The sequence below is a fragment of the Nyctereutes procyonoides genome, unplaced genomic scaffold, assembly GCF_905146905.1.
Source record: "Nyctereutes procyonoides isolate TBG_1078 unplaced genomic scaffold, NYPRO_anot_genome, whole genome shotgun sequence".
NCBI lineage: Eukaryota > Metazoa > Chordata > Mammalia > Carnivora > Canidae > Nyctereutes > Nyctereutes procyonoides.
In genome coordinates this window covers 847411-870657 of record NW_026575048.1, presented here as the reverse complement: position 1 = coordinate 870657, position 23247 = coordinate 847411, and the positions used below count along the sequence as shown (strand labels likewise).

The following is a 23247-nucleotide window of genomic DNA, read 5'->3' as shown; positions in this document are numbered from 1 at the left end:
GGTTGGGGGGGTCTCCATTCCCCAGGACCCCGTGGCTTCATCGCACCGGGTGCGCCCGGAGCACAGGCAGGTGTCCCCAGGCCCGATGTCCGTGCTGGTACACGGCCGCCCGCTAGCCGGTGCCGACCTGCGGGAGATGTAGGGAGGCCCCGCTCCCCTGCCCCGAGTGGAGCCGGGCGACCGAGCCCCACTCCGCGGCCCCCGCCCGGCGCGCCCCGCTTTGCATGCCAACTACACCGAGGTGGACGCGACCTTCTTCCTACGTGTGTTTTCCCGACCATGCCCATCACAGACGTGTGTAGGCCTGTCCGTCGTAAACTAACCCTCCTTCGTTAGAGTGATTGATATTCTCGTACTCGGACCATTTCTGTGTTTTAATGCTGGGCTGTCTTCTCTGCCTCTCCTTGTCAAGTTCTTGCCATGCATGAGAATGTCCTCAAGTGTCCCACTCCGGGCTGCACAGGGCGAGGGCATGTAAATAGCAACAGGAACTCTCACAGAAGGTAAGCAACGTGCTCCTGTGCCCCCAGACGCTGCGGGGTCGGTCCCCGACAGCCACACCCCTGCACACCTCCCCTCCCTGCCCCGGGGGACAGGGCACTTGTGGGGAGCTCGTGGGGGACGGTCCCCGACAGCCACACCCCTGCACACCTCCCCTCCCTGCCCCGGGGGACAGGGCGCTCGTGGGGAGCTCGTGGGGGACGGTCCCCGACAGCCACACCCCTGCACACCTCCCCTCCCTGCCCCGAAGGACAGGGCACTCGTGGGGAGCTCGTGGGGGACGGTCCCCAACAGCCACACCCCTGCACACCTCCCCTCCCTGCCCCGGGGGACAGGGCGCTCGTGGGGAGCTCGTGGGGGACGGTCCCTGACAGCCACACCCCTGCACACCTCCCCTCCCTGCCCCGGGGGACAGGGCGCTCGTGGGGAGCTCGTGGGGGACGGCCCCCGACAGCCACACCCCTGCACACCTCTCCTCCCTGCCCCGGGGGACAGGGCGCTCATGGGGAGCTCGTGGGGGGACGGTCCCCGACAGCCACACCCCTGCACACCTCCCCTCCCTGCCCCGAGGGACAGGGCACTCGTGGGGAGCTCGTGGGGGGACGGTCCCCGACAGCCACACCCCTGCACACCTCCCCTCCCTGCCCCGGGGAACAGGGCGCTCGTGGGGAGCTCGTGGGGGACAGTCCCCGACAGCCACACCCCTGCACACCTCCCCTCCCTGCCCCAGCGCTTGCGGAGAGGGAGCTCGTGGGGAAGGCAGCACATGGGGAAGGCAAATCCCAGGACCCCTTCCTGCAGAGCGGACTCTTCCCTGGTCCCACCCCCGGTGCCCAGTGCCCTCCAAGGCACCCCCGGGGCATGATACCCAAGGCGAAACAGCAGCCACCCTCAGGGCGCGCTCAGTTCCCCAGGGTGGGGAGGCGCCGTGCTGTGTGCACCGTGCATGGAGGGCTCACAAGCACGAGCCCTTGATGGTGTGTGACAGGCTAGGGGGCCCCTGAATCCCTGCCGAAGCCCCAGCCAGCAGCGTGGACACCAGCCAAGTGGGAGCAGATGCCGGGAGTGCGAGTGCGCGGCCGTGAGCCGGGTCCACAGGCGCGCTCGGGACCACACTCTAGCTCTGGACAAATTCCAGCCCTTTCCTTTCCTATTCTGACCTCTACCAAGTTGCTCGTCACGCTCAGATCCTTACCAAATTCCTCTTTATCAACCCCAGAGAGATTCGGTTCCAATGTGTCCCTGCTTTAGGCCTCGCGAGCTCACACGGAACTTTAAGTGAAGGAAACCGTTATGAGTTCCACCTTGGTCTTTGCCTGCCCGCCGGGTAAAGTGGGGCCGAGTGTTAAACTCACAAGGAGACGCACCACAACCGGCCAAAGCGCTACGGTCAGCGGCCCTCACAGGGTCAGCGGAGAGCTCCCGGCGCCCCCCGGCGAGCTGCTGTTCTTGGGCTTTGGGGGATCTCGGCCTGCCCGGGCGGCTGTCCTCCTCTCCAGAGACGGCCTGGAATGGAGCCTGTGTCCTCTTGAGCGACACCGAGTCCGGCTCGCTACCCCCGGACGGGGCTGAGTGTGCGCTACACACGGCGTGGCCGTGAGCGTTGACGGCTGGAGGCCAAGAGGAAACCCGCATGGTGCACCCATGCTCACCCCCCGCCCCGTCCACCCCCCCAGGAAAGCCCTCGGCAGGCGTGGGGAGCTGCGGCGGGGTCTTCTCGAGCCGCCCGAGGGAGAGCCCGGAGGGGTGATGGGGGTGCGGAGCCCTCACGGGAGGCCACTAACCCCCTTTCTGTGCCCGCAGCCTCTCCGGATGCCCTATCGCTGCCGCAGAGAAACTGGCAAAGGCCCAAGAGAAGCACCAGAGCTGCGACGTGTCCAAGTCCAACCAGGCCTCAGACCGCGTGCTAAGGTACCAAACGCGAGCATGTCGTCTGGGGACACCCAAGTGTAGGCGGCCCCGGGGCCCTGGGCGAGGCGGACGGCCTGGCCGGGTGGCGGGGCCGTGGGTGGTCGTCGAGCAGCTAAGGGAGCCCCCCAGGGGCCAGTGCAGGCGGCCGGCCACCTCCCCATCCCGCACTGTGTCCGCCCCCTGTAAGGTGTTAAATGAGACTCGTGGACAACGTGTGCCTGGTTTGCTCTCTGGCCTGGAAAATGTTTCATGATTCTCTGAACACTCGAGGGCGGGGAGCTCTGCGCCGCAATACACTGCCCGGGGTGACCTTTCCTCAAGTGGAGGACCCAGGGGCCTTGGCGCTTCTCCCCCTCCGGGGCCCCAGACACCACGAGGGGCGTGGGCGAGGCATCACCGCCCCCACCCGACCCGCGGGAGCCGCACGCAGGGCAGCGGCTCGGGGACTTCCCTGAACAGAAGGACCTCGCAGATCACCTGGCCCAACCCACTGTCTCAGGTTCAGGAAGGGAGATTCTCGGGAGGGGCGGAGGGAGAAGCCCCCGTCCCGGATCCCGCCGGCAGCTCTCCTTTCCACTCGCTCCCTTCAAACCCCGGGGGCCGCGCGGCCCTCGGTCCAGACTCATCAGTGGAGACCGCGGCACAGGCGCACCCCGCGTCCCGCATGGTCTCCCTCCGGCCGCAGCGGGGAGCAGGTGCCCGGGCGCAGGAGGCAGGCTCCCACCCAGAGGCGTTGGGTGGGTTCCACGCTTCGGGGTTACAGCGGGAGCACTGAGGGCAAGCTCGCACACACGCAAGTTTGCTTTCCTTATGCCTTTAGGATAAATCACTTGGGAAAAAGCACCGTTTAAGGGTCACGAACACCTGCGTGGTTCTGTTGTGCATTATTTAAAGCTTTCTGAAAGGATTTTACCCCAGTCAGTACAGACCCTCTTGTCCCTCAATAGAAAAGTTAATTGGATCTTGGGCAGCCCGGGTGGCTCAGCTGTTTAGCGCCACCTTCAGCCCAGGGCGTGACCCCAGGGTCCTGGGATCGAGTCCTGCGTCGGGCTCCCTGCATGGAGCCTGCGTCTCCCTCTGCCTGTGTATCTGCCTCTCTCTGTGTGTCTCTCATGAATAAATAAATAAAATCTTTAAAAAAAAAAAAGAAAGAAAGAAAAGCTAAAATCTCTCTTTTAAAAAAATTTAGTTATTTATCTGAGAGAAAGAGATAAAGTGTGCATGAGCAAGGGCAGGGACAGAGGGAGAAGCAGGTCCCCGCTGAGCAGGGAGCCCGATGCAGGACTCGACCCAGGACCCCGGGATCGTGACCTGAGCGGAAGGCAGATGCTCAACCCCCTGAGCTGCCCCTCCCCCCCCCGGGGGGCTCTGAAGAGTAAAAAATCTTCATGGAAAATGAGAAATACTTAAGTAGGCCAAAATAAGAAAATAAAAACCACTTATAACTCCTATTTAGAGATAAAGCCTCACCAAATGCGGGTGGGTGCTCTTCTGGGTGTCTCCGTGTGGGAGCTAGCCGCATAACACACCCCCCACGGCCCACGGCCCCCACCCCACTTAGTTACGGGGCGAGAAGCCTCTCCTGGGGCTCCGTCCTCCCCGCAGGCATGGGGCTGACCCCAGATCCGAGGGGAGCTAGGGAGCCGCCGGGGCTCAACGCGGCCGTCCCCTCGGCAGACGCCCACGGGGCCAGAGGGGAGCCTGGCCTGCGCCTCCTGGGGACCCTCCCAGCAGGCTGAGCAAGACACGTCCCCGCGGCAGACCCCACCTCACCCAGACACGGGCCTCCCTCTGATGCGGAGCCTGAAGCAACGGCCTTTGTTTTTTTTTACCTTATTTCTGTGGCTTCGTGGCCACGGGGCCCTTTCCACGGGCCGAAGTCCCGGAAAACCACAGCAAAGGATAGACGGACGATGAGTGTGCGCCGAAGCGGTGCATCTGCCAACACCGTGCCTCTGGCGGGGCAGGCGGGAGGGACCTGCAGCAACCGCGGCCTGGCCTCCAGGGCTGTCCCATGCTCCCGAGCACCCACGTCCCAGGACGGGAGGACCTGGTCTCCGTGGGGCACAGAGGGAGGCCCGGAGGGAGGAAGAGAGAACTGCCTTAGAGCCGCGCTCGTTGAACGAAGAGCTGAAACACCTTCCAGCCGAGTGCCCAACAGGGAGACCTCAGGGCTTCCAATCCCGTTCCAGTTCTCCGGCCCCTGGCCGCAGGGGGTGGACCCCATCACAGCCTCAGTTGGGCACCGGGGACCCCTGTCACCCCTGCCTCTGCTCCAGCCCCGCTCCTTCAGAGCTGGTCCTGATCTCCGATGGCTCGGGGACTGTGCCTCCCGCAGCCTTGCCCGCTGCGCAGAGCCGACCCCCCACCTGGTCCCAGGCTGCCAGGTCCCGCAGGCCCCGGGTTGCTGTTGGCGCCCCTGCTCCTCACCTTTGACCTCTGTGGCTCCTTTCCCCGGATCTTAACCTGTACAGCTCACCCTACACCTGGACCCTTAAAACAGCATCACACTCTGCATGCTGCCCGGAAACCCAAGGCAAGGGTTCGCTTCCCTTATGCGCCCCCACATTACCCACGACGCCTAAGGGGCGTCCACCCGGTCACCACAGTATTTCATTGATTTGACAAGAATAGGCTGCGTTAATGAAATCGAAATAAAGGTGTCGGTGATCCGATAAAGGTGTTAGCACGGGGGGAAGCTGGGTGAAGAGCAGAGGTAGCCCCTCCTCTCGGCGTGTCTGTTAAGTCTACGGTCATTTCCCAAAACAGTTTCACACTCTCCCACGTTACGCACAACCGGGTGGACACACACACGCACACAAAACAAGGTAGACCATTGAGGACTGAGCAATAACCGAGCGCTCCTCCGTTTCAAGACTTTATTCCCAAGTCTGGACAGCTGGGTGACTACCCGGTAAACCTCTCCCGCGTTCCATTGTCACGTCCAGCCACGAACCATTCTATCTCGCTTTGGGTCAGCCCATGTCCCTAAGAGGTTTTCTACATTTCTTCCTTTTTTAAAAATTTTTTTAAGATTAAATTCATGTATTTATTCATGAGAGACACAGAGAGAGGCAGAGACAGAGGCCGAGGGAGAAGCAGGCTCCATGCAGGGAGCCCGATGCAGGACTCGATCCCAGGACCCTGAGATCATGCTCTGAGCTGAAGGCAGACGCTCAACCGCTGAGCCACCCAGGCGTCCCTTTTTTAAATTTATTATTTTTATTTTTTTTTAAGGCAAATGTCTTATTGGCTCACGCCCTGTATTGTAACTCTTACTCTCTGAAACCGGTGTGAAAAGAACGCGTGGATGCAAGGTCCTTCCCGTCCTCACACCGCCCGAGTCCCACCCAGCCAGCCAGGGCTTCAAACAGAAAAAGAAATAAGGGAAAAAGCAAAATATCTTATTTTCTTCTTAACTGTGCCTGTCGGCCGTCGGGCTCAGGCAGACAGCCTGTTTGGTGCCGCGTCACCCCAGCACGCGCGGTCGTTCTGGGGCGGGTGGATTTGAGCCGCGTGCCCTCATCTCCACGCGCCCCGCGCGCGTCTTAGCTGCAGCCACGAGAGAGCAAGCTGCCGATTGTTTCTTGTTTGTTCACAGGCCAATGTGCTTTGTAAAGCAGCTCGAGATCCCTCACTACGGCTACAGAAACAACGTCCCCACGACCACGCCTCGCTCCAACCTGGCCAAAGAGCTGGAGAAGTATTCCAAGACCTCGTTTGAGTACAACACTTACGACAGCCATACTTATGGCAAGCGGGCCATAGCTCCCAAGGTGCAAACCAGGGATATATCCCCCAAAGGATATGATGGTAGGAGGTGCACACTCTTCTACGTGAGAGTCACGCTTGCCGTTAATAATGTTGTTGTTGTGTGTATCCGTTTCCTACAAACCGGTCGAGCAGGTGGTCACTTGACGGGTGCCCCGGAAAGCCGACCCCAGGTGGGGGCGTGCCCGTGTGCTCGCGGGCCTGGGTGAGCCCCGCCTGCAGGAGGGAGGAAGATGCCCGCCCCTCAGGGTTTCCAAAGCAGCACGTTCTGGCCGCTTTCAGAATGTGCAGAGAGCCGTCGGCTCACCTGCTTCCTTCCCGCTGTTGCCTCGGAGGTGTCTTTGCACTTCCCGTAGACGAGGGCCCAGCACCCATCAACCTGGGACCGCCAGAGGGAGCACACGGAGTTCTTGGCCCTTTTGGGAAACCCTGCATTCCCTCGGAGTTCTCGATCTTGGATGCACATTAGATTCATCTGGGGAGACGTTAAGCATCCTCATGCCCAGGCTGCACCCTGGACCAGTTAAATTGAAATCCCTGGGGGAGGGTGGGGAGGCGGGGGGGGGCTGCCTCTATGGCGACATTATCTAAGTGACCAGTGATTCCAAGGTGCACCCAAGAGCAGAAACTTCTGCTGGTGTCACCAGGCCTTCTCCTGGCAGATGCCGGCCCTGGCCTGTTTCCCCGTGGGGAGTGGGGCCGGGCAGGGCCTCCTTTTATGACCTAGCTACTGTGCATCCACCAAAAACAAAAAGCAGGTAGAACCAATAAAAACCACCTGCTTCTCAGGGGGTAGCTTGTTTCCCCTCGTGGGTCCCGGGTCCTCTGCCAATGATTCGAGCTAGCCCCCACGGCTTCCCTGCGCTAACATGGTAAGTCGTTGAACGCGGAAGGGATGACTGCATTTCTCTGATGTCACGTGTTTATCTAACCACATTTCTGCTTCAAATTCTAGGATATATGGGCTGAGTGGGCAAATTTTCCTGACTGGGATGTGGGTTGTACAAGTTTTGATGATTTTTAGGTCTTATCTGGGTGTTCTGTAGCAGAGGCAAGGAGATGGGCCTTTAAAGATCTTTTAGCTCCTCTCTGAAAAAGACACGTAATTAAAATCACAGCAAACAAAAAATATTTGTTTAAATCGAATGCTTGGGGAGCTCCAAAACCTCTTTACGATTCAATGTGAGTCGTTGCACATGTTTCTGAGTTATGTGAGTTATTCTTTGCCTTAATGACAATTAATGTGTATAGTGGGTGAAATTTAGTATATCTTCGATGTATCGTATATTGATTATCCTCGTGTGTATCAATTCTTAATATAGAGGAAAAAAAATGTAAGTGGAAAAAAAGAGAGTGGCTTAGGGTATAACAGAAAATAATTACTTTGGTTTTATTTTATCATAATGATTTTCCGATTTCCAGTTTGCTATGACTTTATCCGTTTGATTGCAAACGAAGGATCAGAAATATTGAATTCGCATAATTAAGAATTCTGCTTCTACCATTTCCAACTCAGCAATATTTCACAGTGATCTGGGGAGGAGTTCCACTAGATGTTGGTCTTCCCACACCTGTTTGCTGCTCTTGTTCTGTGGCCTGATTTCCTTGACCTCGTCATATGGTTGGATTTTGGGTGAGGTCATGACCAGTAGGGCACATTTTCCTGCTTACAACACCCTTTGGTGGATAAGAAGTCAAACCTACCAGGGTCTATTCTCAGCTCTGCCATTTAGGAGCTGTGTGATATTTGGCAGATTAATCTTTCCGTGTGTTCGTTTCCCCAAGAACGGAGTGGTAGTAACAATTCCCATCCTTTGGACCCCATGGAGCTGTTGTGAGATCAGCTGACAGCTCTAAAGAGCTGGACAAACTTTTAATTACTGGCATTCATTCTTACCCACCCAGAAAATACCTGTTGTCGGAAACCTTACCTGAGCCAAGCTCTTCAACTGGCCCCCAAGGAACCCAGAATATGGAACAATATTAGGCCTTTAAGAAACCAGAAAAAGGGAGAGAGGGCAGGGAAAGAAAGGCAGCCTTTTACCATAATCTACTGAGAGGAGCATCAGTGACTCCATTTCTTTCACACTAGATTCATCTGACAGACTTTTTAAACATTAAAGAAAGTTCCCATTAAGGATGAGACCTGCCAGGTCAGTTTCCTTGGTAGGATGTAAACTGAGAGCAGGCAACAGGCAGGAGGCACCACAGAGTAATTGCGGTCTGTGGTCACCCTACAGGAATGTCCTCCTCATGGCTTGTTGCAGATGCAGAGAGCTGGGTCATCGCTCCTAAAGAGTCAGGGTGGGAATGAGCCTACCATAGGGGGAAACATTACACTTGGGAGCAAGGGGAAGGGCCATGGAGATGCCCAACAGGATAGAAAAATAGGACCTTTCTCCCCAGTCTTTGGATATCACACCTTAGATCCCACCACCTGTGCTGAAAAAAACACTCGACACACATTGATTTACCTGCATGCATCCTTCCAGACACTGGCTAGTTGCTATCTTTCTGTCTGTCTGTCTGTCTGTCTATCCAGAAATCCAACCAATGACCCATCTATCCATTCATCCATCTATGTATCCCTCCATCTGTGCATCCATCCATCCACTCGTCCACCCATCTATCCATCCACCCATCCACCCATCCACCCATCCACCCATTCACCCATTCACCCATTCATCCATTCATCCATCCACCCACCCATCCATTTGCCCATCCACCCATTCATCCATCCACCCATCCATCTGCCCATCCACCCATCCACCTATTCATCCATCCATCCATCCATCTATCCATCCATCATCCATCCATCCACTCATCCGCCCATCCACCCATTCATCCATCCACCCACCCATCCATTTGCCCATCCACCCATTCATCCATCCATCTACCCATCCATCTGCCCATCCATCCACCCACCCATCCACCTATCCACCCATCTACCCATTCATCCATCCATCATCCATCCATCCACCCATCCATCCACTCATCCACCCATCTACCCATCTGCCCATCTACCCATCCACCCATCCACCCATTCACCCATTCATCCATCCACCCACCCATCCATTTGCCCATCCACCCATTCATCCATCCATCATCCATCCATCCGCCCATCCGCCCATCCACCCATCCACCCATTCATCCATCCATCCACCCATCCATCCACCCATCCATCTGCCCATCCACCCATCCACCTATTCATCCATCCATCCATCCATCTATCCATCCACTCATCCGCCCATCCACCCATTCATCCATCCACCCACCCATCCATTTGCCCATCCACCCATTCATCCATCCATCTACCCATCCATCTGCCCATCCATCCACCCACCCATCCACCTATCCACCCATCTACCCATTCATCCATCCATCATCCATCCATCCACCCATCCATCCACTCATCCACCCACCTACCCATCCACCCATCTACCCATCCACTCATCCACCCATTCATCCATCCATCCATCCATCCATCCATCCATCCCTCCAACCATCCACCCATCCACATATTCATCCATCCATCCATCCATCCATCCATCCATCCATCTGTTCATCCATGCATCCACCCAACCAACCACTCGGCTGTCTATCTATCATGTATCATCTATCTCTTCTTTCCCTCTGGAGGACAAGCTTTCAGGCAGAGTTGGAGAACAAATGGAAGACAGTGAGACATGCTCTCATGCAGACAGTGAAGCAAGGAATTCATTCTGGAGGAATTAGCAGGAGCTTTATCAAAATGGCTTGATCGTGAGCTTGAGTAGAAATTATGCAAAGGTAGAAGATCCATGTGTTGGTAGGAAAGACCTGTGGCCTGGAGAGGTGCCTGAGAGCAGGGACGGGCACCTGTGGGACAGGTGAGGAGATGGCTGTGCGTCACCCACCATGCTGAGGAGCTTGAGGCGCTCTCCTGTAAGATATGGACATCCACGCACCAGGGCAGTGAAAGAGGGAAGGCGGGAAAGGACAGAGGTTCCCAAACATGTATGTCGGCCTTGCCGTCTCCCTGAGCACCAGCATCTCCCCCAGCCTGTTGGTTACAGTGACCTCAGAACAGCTCTGATGTGTTGAAGTTGTTGGATAAAAAAGAAGAGTTTGTGACACGTAAAAATCATGTGAAGTTCAGATTTCAGTGTCCATCGGTAAAGCCACACAGGCCCCAGCCGCCTGCCTCCATTTGGTCAGTGACTGGTTTCACACAATGAAACCGCAATGGCAGAGCCGAGCGGTTGTGCCAGAGACCATGGGACCCGTGAAACCTAGACTATTGTCCAGTCCAGAAGGACTGTAAGGGCACATTATCTACCCCGTATGTTAATAGATAAGAAGGCGGACATTCCCAGGCAGAAACAGCTGCCAGACCAGTGTAAGACATCTCCACGCATGTCTCCAGGCGATACATCACTACCCCGAGCTTTGTCTAGACCCGCAAGTTCCCAGAGGCCCCAAGGACTCCCCACATGAGCCTCCCTTTCTGTCATTCCAACCTCCAAACTCTCCAAGCTAAACACTTCATAATGGGCTTTGAACTTCCTCTCTGCTCCCCAAACTCAGGGCCACCCTGAGGAGCTCAACCTCCCATCTGTCACCCCGGCCCCCATCCAGGCCCCCGCCAGCAACGGCTCCCGGAACTGCTCAGGTGGCCGCCCAGTACCCCTGCCCCCAGCCGGCGCTCCCCAGAACGCCCGCCCTCCTCCCCCCCCCTGCTGGTGGGCCGCCCTGCAGTCCAGCTGCCCCACAACGTCTCGGCACTCGGTCCTCGCTGACGCAGCCCGGCCCGCACTCAGTAGCCCTCCTCCTGACTTCACGGTGGCGCCCGTGCAGAACCGGGCAGCTGTTCTCGCCCGCATGCAGCTCTGGGTCTCGCCCCTGCAGTTTCACGGGTAAACGGCCTATCTTCCCACTGGATTGTAAACCCTGTCCTCAGATTAAACCCCACAGTGGCAATGCTGGCTGTGTAGACACTACTTACTGTCCTAGTGGGAGAGTGGACATGAAGAGTCCGTGCTGGGACTTGATGCGTTAGGTCACGTGAGCAGAGTGTGTGCAGACCCCGTCTAACTGTATCCTCACGAGGAAGCTCCTCCTCCCACCTAGCACTGCATCCGCCTCGGTGCACTGAGGACCGCGCAAACCTGCGTGGGCACCGTGAGAGTCGGTGCTGTGCTCGAGGGCGCACGGCCGTCCGAGTCCAACCAGGTCCGCCCACGGGGTAAACCCCCAGGGGGTGCCTCCAGACCGTCCTCTTTCCATGTGGTCCTCGTGGAAGTCTGGGCTGTAAGGACACATTGTCTATCCCTATGTTAATAGATAAGAAGGCGGATGTTCCCAGGAGAAGGAGATGCGCACATTTGGTGAGACTCTCCTGAGCAGAGCGGGGTCGTAAGAAGGCTCTGGCTGGAACGTGGCCGTTTTACTTCTTTTAACTTGTCATCTTTAGCCAATAGAAATCCCACGGAGTCGTTCTTTGTCCTGCAAGAGAGGGATAGGATGCTGGAAGAGGGGGTGTCTCAAGGCGGTGCAAGGCCTAGCGGGCTGTCCCTGCAGCCGCACGCGGGGGTGGCACGACCGGGGACAGGCCGGCTCCCAGAAGGACAGTGGCAGGGCCTGGCTGCCGGGTGATTGGAAAGGGAAATGCGTTTTGTCGTGGTCAGTGGTCAGTGATGCTGGCTTTGGGAGCAGTTCACGAACAGGTGACAGTTACGAGGCCCGAGGACCCCCCCCCACCTGACACGTGGAAGGGTCCGTGCCTCCTTCCACTTGAACGAAACAAAGCCGTGCCTGCGCTCAGGGAAGGCCGTACGCCCCTCCGGGTCAGGCCCGCCGGCCGATCGGCCCCAGGCCCTCCCCGCTGGCCTTCTGCCCCGACCCACCGACGTGGCGCCAGCCGGGGACTCGACGACAGCCGGGGAAGGAGGCGCACTCTGCCCAGGGGTGGCTGCTGTTTGCTGTACAGACGATGGATGCCCTGCTTCGTTCTTTTAGAAACTGCAATTTGCTCATTTCAAACTGAAATGGCCGTTTTTCTTATTTATGTGCATTACGTCTCTTTCCCGCACCAGTGGCTAGCCCTCGCCAGGGAAAGGACCCCTCCGAGGCACTGTGTCACCCCTCCCACAATCTTTACACTCCTATTTTTATGCCAAGACTGTAAATGGTGTAAAACCCCAGACTTCAGTCCCCGCGCAGAGAACCACGAGCCGCTGCCCCCTGCGCGGGTCCCCAGGGGCGGCCTCTCCAGGGAGGGTCTCTGGGGCCCCACGGGGCACTCCGTGCCCACACCCCAGACCATGCCCTCCACCACGCCGCACCATCCGCTGCGTAGGCAAGGTGCATTCACGGAGGGATGCGGAAGGGAGGTCATGTCGCAGACACAGCAGCAAGGGTGCTGGTTAGTCCTCGCGGAGCGGGACCCGGCCCGCAGGGCTCCTCGTGCTGGGGGTCTGAGTGGTGCGGGCCACCCTCTGGTCCACGCGAGGGGACCCGCCTGTGCGGTGGCTCTGTGACGTTTGGTGGGGGCCTGGGGCCAGTGGCGCCCCCGAGGCTGCGTGTGCTGTGCCTGCATCTCTGTGCAACCCGGTGGCACAGTGAAAGCACCGTCTTTGGTCCAAAGTGGAAAGGCACCAACGATGAAAGCTTAGGTACTTTTTCACTTGTAGCCGAATAAGGGACTTTGGGCAATTCCTTGGCGTAGCTCGTGATGACCGACCGTGTGTGAGGTCAGCTGTCGAGCTCCGCTCTGCTGGCGCCTGCCCTTTGGGAGGAAGGCATTGTGCGTGTCCTCCGAAGGGGCTACTCGGGTTACAGAGGGCTGGTGACAGCGCTGGACACCCAGGGCGAGCCGGCGAAGCTCGCTCTGGAAGGGACGTCCAGAGGTGCACCTGGGGTCGTGCAAGAGTGGCTCGCAGGTGGAGACGTCTTGGGGGGTTCCTGCGCCCCCCCCGGGTTCACCCGCTAATTCCTCCCTGTGCAGGACTCCGGGGGGGGGTGACCTGACTGCCCTGCAGGTGGGCACCCTGTGACCCTGCTGCCCTCGGCATTGGCCACAGGGCCCTAACAGATCACCTGCAAACGTTGTCCCCACCCGTGGGCCGGAGGACACTTCCAGGGGGAGAAACACTGGCTGCCCCGGGCCTGTGCACCGTGGGTGACGCAGGTTGCTCACAGGGCGCCCTGCCAGCCAGGCTCCATCCCTGCAGGGAGGCGGGGTGACGTGTGGCGTGCTGTGGCCACCCCACCCTGCTTACCTGGGCTGGGCCCTCTCCCTGGGCAGGCCGGTTCCCCTGTGGGGCTCTTTACTAGACGCACAGGGGAATATTTTTCTTGAGGAAAGGAGTGTTTCCGTCACTCGTGCCCAGCTGGCAGGCCTCCCCCAGAAGCACAGGAGCGTGTGAGGCTACGCCACCTGCACACGAGACAGGGAGCCCCCGCTGGCCGCTGAGGCCCCTCCTGGCTGGGAGGAGCGGCCGGCCTCTTGGGGGACAAGGTCTGTGGGGTCCCCCTCGCCCACTGAGCCGATGGGCAGTCGTGACGGGGAGACCCCCCCCCACGGGCCTCGGCCAGACCGGGGTTCCGAGCACTCCCCGACGTCGGGCAGCCGAGTCCTACTCGGGTGTGGCCACCGCAGCCACGTGTGGCCTGGCACAGAGGCGCCTGCGCCCCTGCTCCCCCAGCTGTGCCGGGAAAGGCCAGACGGGCTCTTCCCCCGACAGCTCGGGCACCGCGTGTCCCCAGGGCCGGCGGGAGGGGTGTGCGGCGGGTGGCGGGGCGCCGTGCCCTGCTCTGCTGTGGCCCCGGCGGCGGGGACCCAAGTCATCCGTGTCCCCGTGTCTCCCCAGCGAAGCGGTACTGCAAGAACGCCAGCCCCAGCAGCAGCACCACCAGCAGCTACGCGCCCAGCAGCAGCAGCAACATGAGCTGTGGCGGAGGCAGCAGCGCCAGCAGCACGTGCAGCAAGAGCAGCTTCGACTACGCGCACGACATGGAGGCGGCCCACATGGCGGCCACGGCCATCCTCAACCTGTCCACGCGCTGCCGCGAGATGCCGCAGAACCTGTCCACCAAGCCGCAGGACCTGTGCGCCGCGCGGGTAGGCCCACCGGGGGGCACCCTCCTGCCGGGCCTGGGGGGGCGCGTCCCCGAGCTGTCGGCCCCTGGAGCCCGGCCGCTGCACGTGCTGATACCCTGAGGCCTGCTCGCTGGGGGGCGGGGGGGGGGGCGGCGCGTGGCTTCGCGGGGAGTGGGGCGCCTGGTTTGTGAACCAGGGGAGGTTGTCAGGCCTGTTGGACGAGACCAGTGCGTGGACCCTCCTCGTCAGGGTCCAGAGGACACCCAGGGCCCACACACCATTTCACACGGCTGCACAGAGAATAGGAAACTAATGGGGCCTACACACGAGGAGGGTGGGGGCCCTGCTGTCCAAGAAGGCGCAGGACTGTCCCCTGGCTCCCAGGGAGTCGCTCAGGACTAGGAAACAAAGACAGTACGAGGACGGGTGGGCGGGCGGACCATGCTGTCCCCTCCTCTGCAGAAAACAAAGGGACCCCCGCAGTCCTAGGGCGGCCTGGCCATGCAGCGGGAGCGCCCGACCCTGACGGCGGGTGTCGGAAGCGATGGTAGTTTGTAAGAATGGAGAAAGGTCAGTCATTTCGTGCTTTGCAAGTGCTTTCTTTTCTATTAGTATTTTATTCCTAGAGTTTGGGGCAGTGTCGGGGCGCGTGCGGTCTCTGTGTGATCAGGGCCGCCGAAAGCCAAGGCTAGCGTGGAAGAGGCAAGGAGAGAAAGGAGAAAAAGCAAGCAGGCGAGCAACCCCTTCCGATTTTGTCTCCGGCTTATCAAAGCCAAGACGGGGGACGGAGGCCGAGTGCCGCAGGCTCCATCAGCGGCAGCAGGAGCGCGCCCCCGGGAGGAGCGCGGCAGGACCACGATGCCCGGGTGTCTCGAGGCAACGGCCTGCGCGGGGCTCCGGCTCCCAGCAGCCTCCCTCCTCTGCTGCATCCAGAGGAAGGAGCCGCGAGACCCCCGGAGACGCGGCGGCCTTCACGCCAGCCCTGGAGCCAGATCCTTGCTCGAGAGAGTGGAACTCTCCGGGAACGGGGTGGGGGGCGTTGGCACCATGTCTCGCTCCGTCCTCCGCGTGTCCTTCCTCGTGTCCCTCCTCCTGAGAGGCGAGCTCTCGAGACTTCTTCATCTGTTTGAAAGCATCATTTAAGAAAAAAAAAGAAAAGAAAGAAAAAAGAAAACTCACCCCGTACCTCTTCACTTTTTTGAGCCGGTGGGCTAAATTGCGGGTTTGTGGAGACGCGGAGCGGGTCAGGCCATGGAAGTACTTAGAACAGTGACTGCGCGTCTCCCTCCCCCAGGACAGAAAATACTCTTCATCATGGGATTCCGTGTTGGGAAGCGAATTCGGCTGCCCCCCCCCCCGCTTCCTCCGTGTCTCCCCCCTCCCCGAGTACTCACATCAGGGACACGGAAGGAAGGACAATGTTTTTTTTTTTTTTTGGAAGGACGATGGTTAAGCGTAAACACGCATCTGTCTCTGATCTCTTAAACGTTATTTGAGCTGGAATAGAATCGAGATTAGGCGCTCGTTTGATTTTCCTCCGGCGAGGCTTATTTCTAAAAGCAGATCTGTATTGCAGAAAACAGAAGATAAAGATGGATGGTAAATACGCGGTAGGTCTGTGATAGGTAAATAGGTAAGGACAGAGGGAGACGCAGATGGCAGGTCGTCGGTGGGTGACCAGACGCGTGCACCTGCCAGCCGCCGCGGGGGCTGAGCGCGGGCCCCCGCTACGTCCCCAAAGCACCCCTCCTGCCTCCCTCGGGAGCCCGTGCGCGGGGGCCAGCGGGAGGAATCCGCGTCCGGAGCCCACTCGGGCTGAAGGCAGGGCTGCGGGGCGGCGGGTGGAGCTGCCTGGTTACCGTGTCTCTCTGTCCAGCAGAACCCTGACATGGAGGTGGACGAGAACGGGACTCTGGACCTCAGCATGAACAAGCCACGGCCGCGGGAGAGCTGCTGCCCGGTCCTGACGCCCCTGGAGCCCATGTCCCCCCAGCAGCAGGCGGTGATGGGCAGCCGGTGCTTCCAGCTCGGGGAGGATGACTGCTGGGAGCTGCCCGTGGACTACACCAAGATGAAGCCCCGCAGGGCGGACGGGGGCGACGCCAGCGAGGTCCCCGTACGTGCCCCTCACCCGCCGGCCGGCTCGGGGCATGGGATGGGGCGTCGGTGGGCGCGCTTAGTGTGGCCTCCGCGGCCTGGGGCCGACAGCACACTCCGCCGACCGTTCACCGACGGGGCGAAACCAACCACACACTCTTTTCAACGATGAATCTTATTTTCTAACAAGCGTGCTCTGTTGCAAACGATTTCTCTAGGGAAATAGGTAAACAGCAGGCCGGTCCGTTTTCCTGGGTGACATACTGCTATGGGGGCTGATTCCCGTTGCAGAGAGAGAATTAGAACGTCTTCGGTTCTTGCACGTGCACGAGCTGGCCCTCGGACGCTGAGGACAGCGTCTGTCCTCCAAGAACCTAAAATACTCAGAGGAGTGTATACCCCAGCCCTGAAAAAAAAAATCATTTTAGTGCCTAAAATCACCTAAATCGTTGTCGAGCACAGTATTACCAAACACCTGTGTCACGAACATATTTTTGAAGTGGAGACCTGCGATCCGAAAATAGAGCTTTCCTGGGGAACCTTTCCTAAGCCAAATGGCACGAGGTAAAGGAAAGATTAACCCCTCATTTATGTAGAAAATATTTTGAGCGTTCCTAGACCTCAAAACTCAGCTCTCCGGCTTTTCTGAACCTTGGGACTCCCCTTGCTAACAGATGCACCCACGACCTGAGATGACGCCCAGAGGCGCCCAGACGCAGCCCAGAGCTCCGGAGCCGGGCGCCAAGGTGGAGCGTGGTCTCGGGGCAGGTGCCCGGCGGCAGCTCACTGCAAAACCAGCCCCGGACGCTCTTCGCCCTCCTTGCCTTTTTTCTGTAAAAGCAAAACTCCTCTTTGGGTGTCTGTCCATTAGCAAAAGCAGGTTCCAAAGGGGTCTTTCCTCAGGGCCAAGTGGTGTGCGTGGTGAGCTCTGGAACGGTGGGGGACACCTGGAGCTGTTACAGTGTTCACGTTCGAGTTGCTAAAATAGTTAAAATACCCTTTAGCCTAAGAAAAGAAATGAAGAAAAGCTTGTTCTTTATTGTACTGGCTTTTTCTCCAGTGTTCCACTCTGGAAATCATGACATCTTCTTTATTCACTGAAAAATGAAAATCCTCCTTGAATACAATAGGGAGACCACCATCAAAGCACTAGCTCCTCACAGAAACAAGGAAGCGCAGAAAAGGGGAACATTAGCTCTTTGTGGGAATTGGCAGGAGAGGCACCTGGTTATCAGGCCCTTACATCTTAAAGCCTATTATCTTTATTCTTCAAATCGATTTAAGTATCCAGGCATTGCGGAAGAATAGAGTCTGAGCGGCAAGGTAAATTCCAAAGTATTCTTTTCTCTCCCACGGTGTTAAGTCACTGCCACCAAACAAGGGGTGGCGGTTGAGTCTCTGAATTTATTTTAATTAAAATTAAGGCCTCCTAAATCGACAGTCTTGCCGTCATACAGACTGTCCCGGAAGTAGGCGCAGCGCCCGGGTAGTCACGAGGCACGTCTGCTGAGTCCCGCCACCTGTAGGAGCCTCGTAGTTACTTCTACCAGAAGTAGACACTTGTTCTGAGGAAGAAAATACTGCATAAGAATAATCGGGAACCACGGCATTAATCCCAGGTGGTCTTGCCTTCCGTGGGGCCCAACACACGCGTGCAGAAAGCTCCCCGGGGGTTGGGAGAAGCTCTGAGTGCCTTTAGGGTTCGCGTGAAGCTGTGCAGGGCGGTGCTGTAGGGGAGCGTCGTAGGCCGGCAGGTGCTTACTGGACAGTGAATCAGAAACACCAGCTACCCAGTGGGGTGTCTGGTTCCAAACCCGCCATCTGGCCCGTATACGTGCCCCGCCCCCCGACAGGTGTGAATCTAGACGCTTAGAGCAGTTGGTGAGCAACTGAGGTCCGCTCTGGAGATGATGCTCTTTGAACAGAGTCCAGCTTTGTCCTTTCAGAAGGGGCCTCGCCGGGACACGGGTGTGGAATGGTTTAACGGGCACGGTCGGTTGGAAGAGGAGGAAAGCGCGGGGCGGCCGGCGCCGCTGGGGGGACGTGGGTCGCGCGGTCACCTGCGCGGCCCTGAAGCTGTGTTTTGCCTGCAGCCGGAAGACTTGGACCCGTTCCAGGAGGCTCTGGAGGAGAGAAGGTACCCGGGAGAGGTGACCATCCCCAGCCCCAAGCCCAAGTACCCCCAGTGCAAGGAGAGCAAGAAGGACTTAATAACGTAAGCATAACTGCAGGTGACATGGCTGCTCTTAACTGTCCCTTTCTTTGGCTTATTCTTAAAAACCGATCTGTACATGCCTTGCCGTTGGAGCATGCGACGTTCGCAGCACATAAATGTCTCGAGCTGCCGGTTCAGTGGAGCGGGAGGCCGTGTGGCTCGCTTGCTCCCGGGACGCTCTGTGTGATGGAGACGCCTTTGCCATGTGGTCGTGCGTTTTTGCAGCTTCCCCTCAGGGCGCCTAAACCCCCTTGCAGACATTGCAGCTAAACTGGAAACAATGAAACGTTCTTAAAGTCTTTTTTTTTTTTTTAAACATACTTACTATTTTGGCTGTTCTTGTTTTTGTTTGGTGGCAGATGTCCAACACCAAGGTGTGATGGGAGTGGTCATGTGACTGGTAATTACGCCTCACATAGAAGGTGTGACTTCATTTTTCTCATGGTGGATTTTGTCTTTTCAATTTATTGTTTTCAGCTTACCTCAACAATGCTGTCAAAGTGCAAACGTCGAATTACGTGTCAACCCTCTAAGTGCTATATGTTGACCCACGAAAGCACGCTCCCTGGCGTGTCGTACGGTGTCCTTTAGATGCAGGCAGACTGCCTCGATTCGGAACACTTTTCACAAACATTTAAGCCGAGGAGCGCAAATTCTTTTATATTATCCTCCAAAAACTGTTTATTAACAGACACATTTTCTTCCAAGAAGAAAATCATACAAAAAAAAAAAACAAAATAAAACAACAAAACAAAACAAACAAAACAAAAAAAAATTCAATATACAGCACTTGCCCCATCGCTTTTCTGCATTAAACTTTTTAGTTTCAATTTTATGTTGTGTTTGTCCGGGAGCGTCAGCTGGCGGGAGCGGCTACTCACCTGACTCTTCTGGCCTGTCTTACAGTCTATCGGGCTGCCCCCTCGCCGACAAAAGCATTCGAAGCATGCTGGCCACCAGCTCACAAGAACTCAAGTAAGATTTCATGAAAATCGTTCTTTTAAGACTCTGTTCACCCAGTAGTCACAAAACGGATGTGTCATATGTAAACAAAAGTGTCTTTAAAACAAAACAAAACAAAACAAAACAAAGCACCTGTGCACGCAGCGCCTCCACAGCACACACGACCGGGTCCTCGGGACGTTGGTCACCTTTCCGGACAGTCTCTCCGCCTCTTCCCTCTCATTTGTCTCTAGTGCTTTCATGCCATAGCTTCTCTATCCTGGATTTTCTAAGGCATAAGTAGTTTCCGTCCTGATACGCACGCACACGGGAGGGGAGTTGGACAAAGGTCCTCAGACTTAGGAAGCGACTGTAACCTAAACAGTGAAAAATTGATTTTTTTTTATAAGTCAGTAATTAACATAAGTATTTAAAATATAGGCATTTAAATAGTACTAGTAATAAAAAAAAAAAGAAAGAAAAGAAAAACCTCACCACGATAATAGCTACCTCCCTACGTACGCTGTGGTCGTAGTTGCAAAGACTAGGTCACGATTCCTGCCGCACTCATGGGCACACCAGGCACTGCCCGGCACTCAGACACACCTCCCCCCAGCCACTGGCTCCCCTCCTCCCCATGCCTATAACTTTGTATTTTAAGCATAAATCTGATCACTCACATTTATAGCACCAGACTAAGGTTTCTCTTCTTTGTACATACAGAACCACATGCAGCTCCCATGCAGGTTTTGGAAGGAGTCAGTACCAGCCCTAGAAAGCGCCGGAAAGCCTTCAGTGCTCTAGTCCGAGGAGGTGTAGGGCGCATGTCAGGGAAGAAGGGCGACACCTGAAAGACGTTTCATGACATAATGAGAACCAAGAGCCCCAAATAATGATTTTTTTTTAAATTCCTGACATGCTATAAATATCATCGTGCCCAACTTGCTTGGCTTCCGATTTTGTCTGGAAACTGCTTTGTTACCAATGTAGGAAAAATGCTCCTTCGAGACCCTGTTTGATTCCCTTCCCAGGGATTCCACCCCACATCCCATCCCGCTGCGATAGACCAGGGCTGTCTCGGAGTCTAGGGCTCTGTTTCACATCATGTCATTTTTTACAGGATCCCTGTCCAAGGCCCTAGCGCCATAGATCACCTGCTCATGTTCAGTGACCTCCTGAACTAGCCCTTCCATCACAAGACTCTTGGCGTTTTCTTCATGGCGTGTAAACACCCGGAGGGCATCCTCTTACTTAAAGTCTGTAGTGTCATCCACGCAGTGCCTAATGGACAAATAGCTTTTAGAACCTCAAAGCGGACAGACTTAGCAAGAACAACTCAACCCACTTTGTTAAGACATCTTTTTCCATGGCTTAAACCCATACTTCCCTCACGATCAAATGTGATTAACTGCACTTGGGACGTGGCCAACACATCAGACCATGGCAACTTTCCTTTGAATTTCTTGCTGAGGAACACTTTGCAAAAGTTTGGCACATATCCAGTTCCAGCAGGCCAGCCGTAACCAAGACGTAGCCTTTGTGCAACTGGTATCTAGGACTGCTTCTAACTGGTTAGCATCTCAACACCCCCAGAGACCAGAGTAGTTTTCTGAGGGGTCTAGCTGTTGCTGGTGTTCATCCCTTGACTTTGGGCTTAGAAGTTGGTGTTGACTCGAAGTTCCAAGCAGAGCTGCCACTTCTCCGGTTCCAGCACTTTCTTCTTCTCTTCTTTCATCATCTTGGAAGATGGTGTGATGGTCCTCACCATCCACATCTTCAGCGGGAGGTGGTTGGCCTTCGCGTCCTCCAGGGCAGTGCTGGAGTGGTCCATTCTCTCCATCCTGCCTCTTCCTGGATGGGAGAACTTGTCTTCGGAGAGGGGTGGCCTTTTCCTAATCGTGGTTGATCTAAAAGCCATACTCATTTGTAAACTTGTCTTTGCAACGAGTAAATCCCGTTTTGATTGATCCTTTCTGAGAAATCTAAACTTGACCAATTTTCCGAAATGGTCCCTTTTTATTGGTGAAGCTACAGGTTCCAATTAAACGTCTGCTGTTAAAAAGTCTAATATTTAAATGACTGCTTTTTACTTGATGATGAGCCTTTCTGAACAGAGGAAACCATAGATTACAACATTTGTTTTCCTTTAACCTCCTAATTGATGAGAACTCTCTATTTGTTGTTACCTTTAATCAGAGTCACGAAGGCCTTTTAGGTGGTTTTTCCTGCATGGGAGCATAGGTTGATCCCATAAAGATCTACAGCTGCTTTCTCTAGAATAGTCCCACGTGTGCCCTTCTCAGTAGATGCTTCTCGAGGTTTGGGCAATCCCTGCTGCAGCAGCCGCTCATGTGACAGAGTGAAATCACACTATTCATTGTAGGTGAACAATTTCGACTTCGTCACAAGGACATATTAGAACGGGGGGGGGGGTCCCCGGTAACCTCCAAAAAAAGTTCTCTATTGTGGAATTTCCTGGAAATATTCCTCTTGTCACATTTAACACTGGATTTTTATAGTGGGCCGTTAACAGGACGTTCTTGATCATGGATAGATGAGTTGTGCCGGATAAAGTCTTGGTCTTGGGTCCTCAAACCTCTTAAACTTCCTGAGATAACATTTTACTCTGATCTTACCCAGGGCAACACATTTGGGATGTTCTTAAAAAGAAGTGGATAATTTTATGCCTAACTATGTACAATATGTAAGCTGAAAATGTATTAAAATTCAGTGTGTACCTGAATACCACTCAAACTCCGGAGCTACCGCGTTCCTTGGTCCCTGGCCCATGTGGTGTAGACTACACAGTTCAGGGGCTCGGAGGGAAGCAGCAGGCAGGCCAGGAAAGCTGGCGCGGCGAGCAGACCGTTTCGGGTTGATGTGCTGTGTGTCACACGCATGTCCTGTGAACCTTCCTCCCCCTCGCCCTGCGGGTCCGAGCGTGACACCCACTGAGGCCGGGGGCCAGAGCCCTGCGGGTTGGGGGAGGGGCGGAGAGCGCCGCTCAGTTTAAAATGGTCTTTTGGGAAGACACTGTCTGCCCAACAAGAGCTGATTCTGAAGGGGGAGGTTTCTTCTCTAAAAATTCCGTTTGCTAAGATGACCTGAAAGGAGCAACGGGAAAGAGCTTGCAAGTCACCTCACAGGGTTGCCATCCTCTTTTTTTCTTTTTTTTTTTTTTTTTTTTTTTTTTGAGAAACCGCGTCCTCCTGCCAGGAGCGCTCCTGCCTCCAGACATCGCTGTAGACACGGGCATGATGTAGGTGCTTTAGCCATCTGAGGCTCCAATTTAAGCCAAATCAAAACCGATTTCAATCAGAGGCAATTAGCTCTAAAAACGGGCCCCCAAATTGGCTTCCATTTATACTTTGGTTGGCCAAATTTAGATACCTCTTTATTATTCGGATCTTTATCTCACGCAGCCCGGTTCCTGCCGCCAGTGAGCTCCGTGTGGAGCAGTAGAGGATGGCTCCACCTTTACTCCTTGGCGTTTGAACCTGGGTGTCGTTACCACGGGCGGGGGCCCTACGTGTTGGCTCTCTGCCCCTTGGAGGGCTCTCATGGACCCTGGAGCCTCGGGCATCTGTCCTGGGCACTTTCACCCGAGACACAGACGGCCTTTAGCGACATGTGCCCCAACACTCTTTTTTTCAACTTGGCTACATTTATTTAAATCAAAGAATTAAAAATTTTGACCTTGGGCCTCAATATGACTTTGCTCTAAAAGCTC

The 23247-nt window shown here is 56.0% G+C and overlaps 1 protein-coding gene across 4 annotated transcripts in view; it reads left to right on the top strand.

Annotated features, from left to right (window-relative positions):
• MYT1L (myelin transcription factor 1 like) overlaps positions 1-23247 on the top strand; it is a 141584-nt gene that overhangs the window by 61238 nt on the left and 57099 nt on the right. For all 4 annotated transcript variants that reach the window (XM_055327330.1, XM_055327331.1, XM_055327333.1 and 1 more), the window contains exons 7-13: positions 413-503; positions 2305-2412; positions 6014-6225; positions 14034-14284; positions 16143-16379; positions 18454-18575; positions 19482-19550. In XM_055327330.1, the coding sequence (XP_055183305.1) occupies positions 413-503; positions 2305-2412; positions 6014-6225; positions 14034-14284; positions 16143-16379; positions 18454-18575; positions 19482-19550 (1090 nt within the window). The remainder of the gene's footprint in view (positions 1-412; positions 504-2304; positions 2413-6013; positions 6226-14033; positions 14285-16142; positions 16380-18453; positions 18576-19481; positions 19551-23247) is intronic.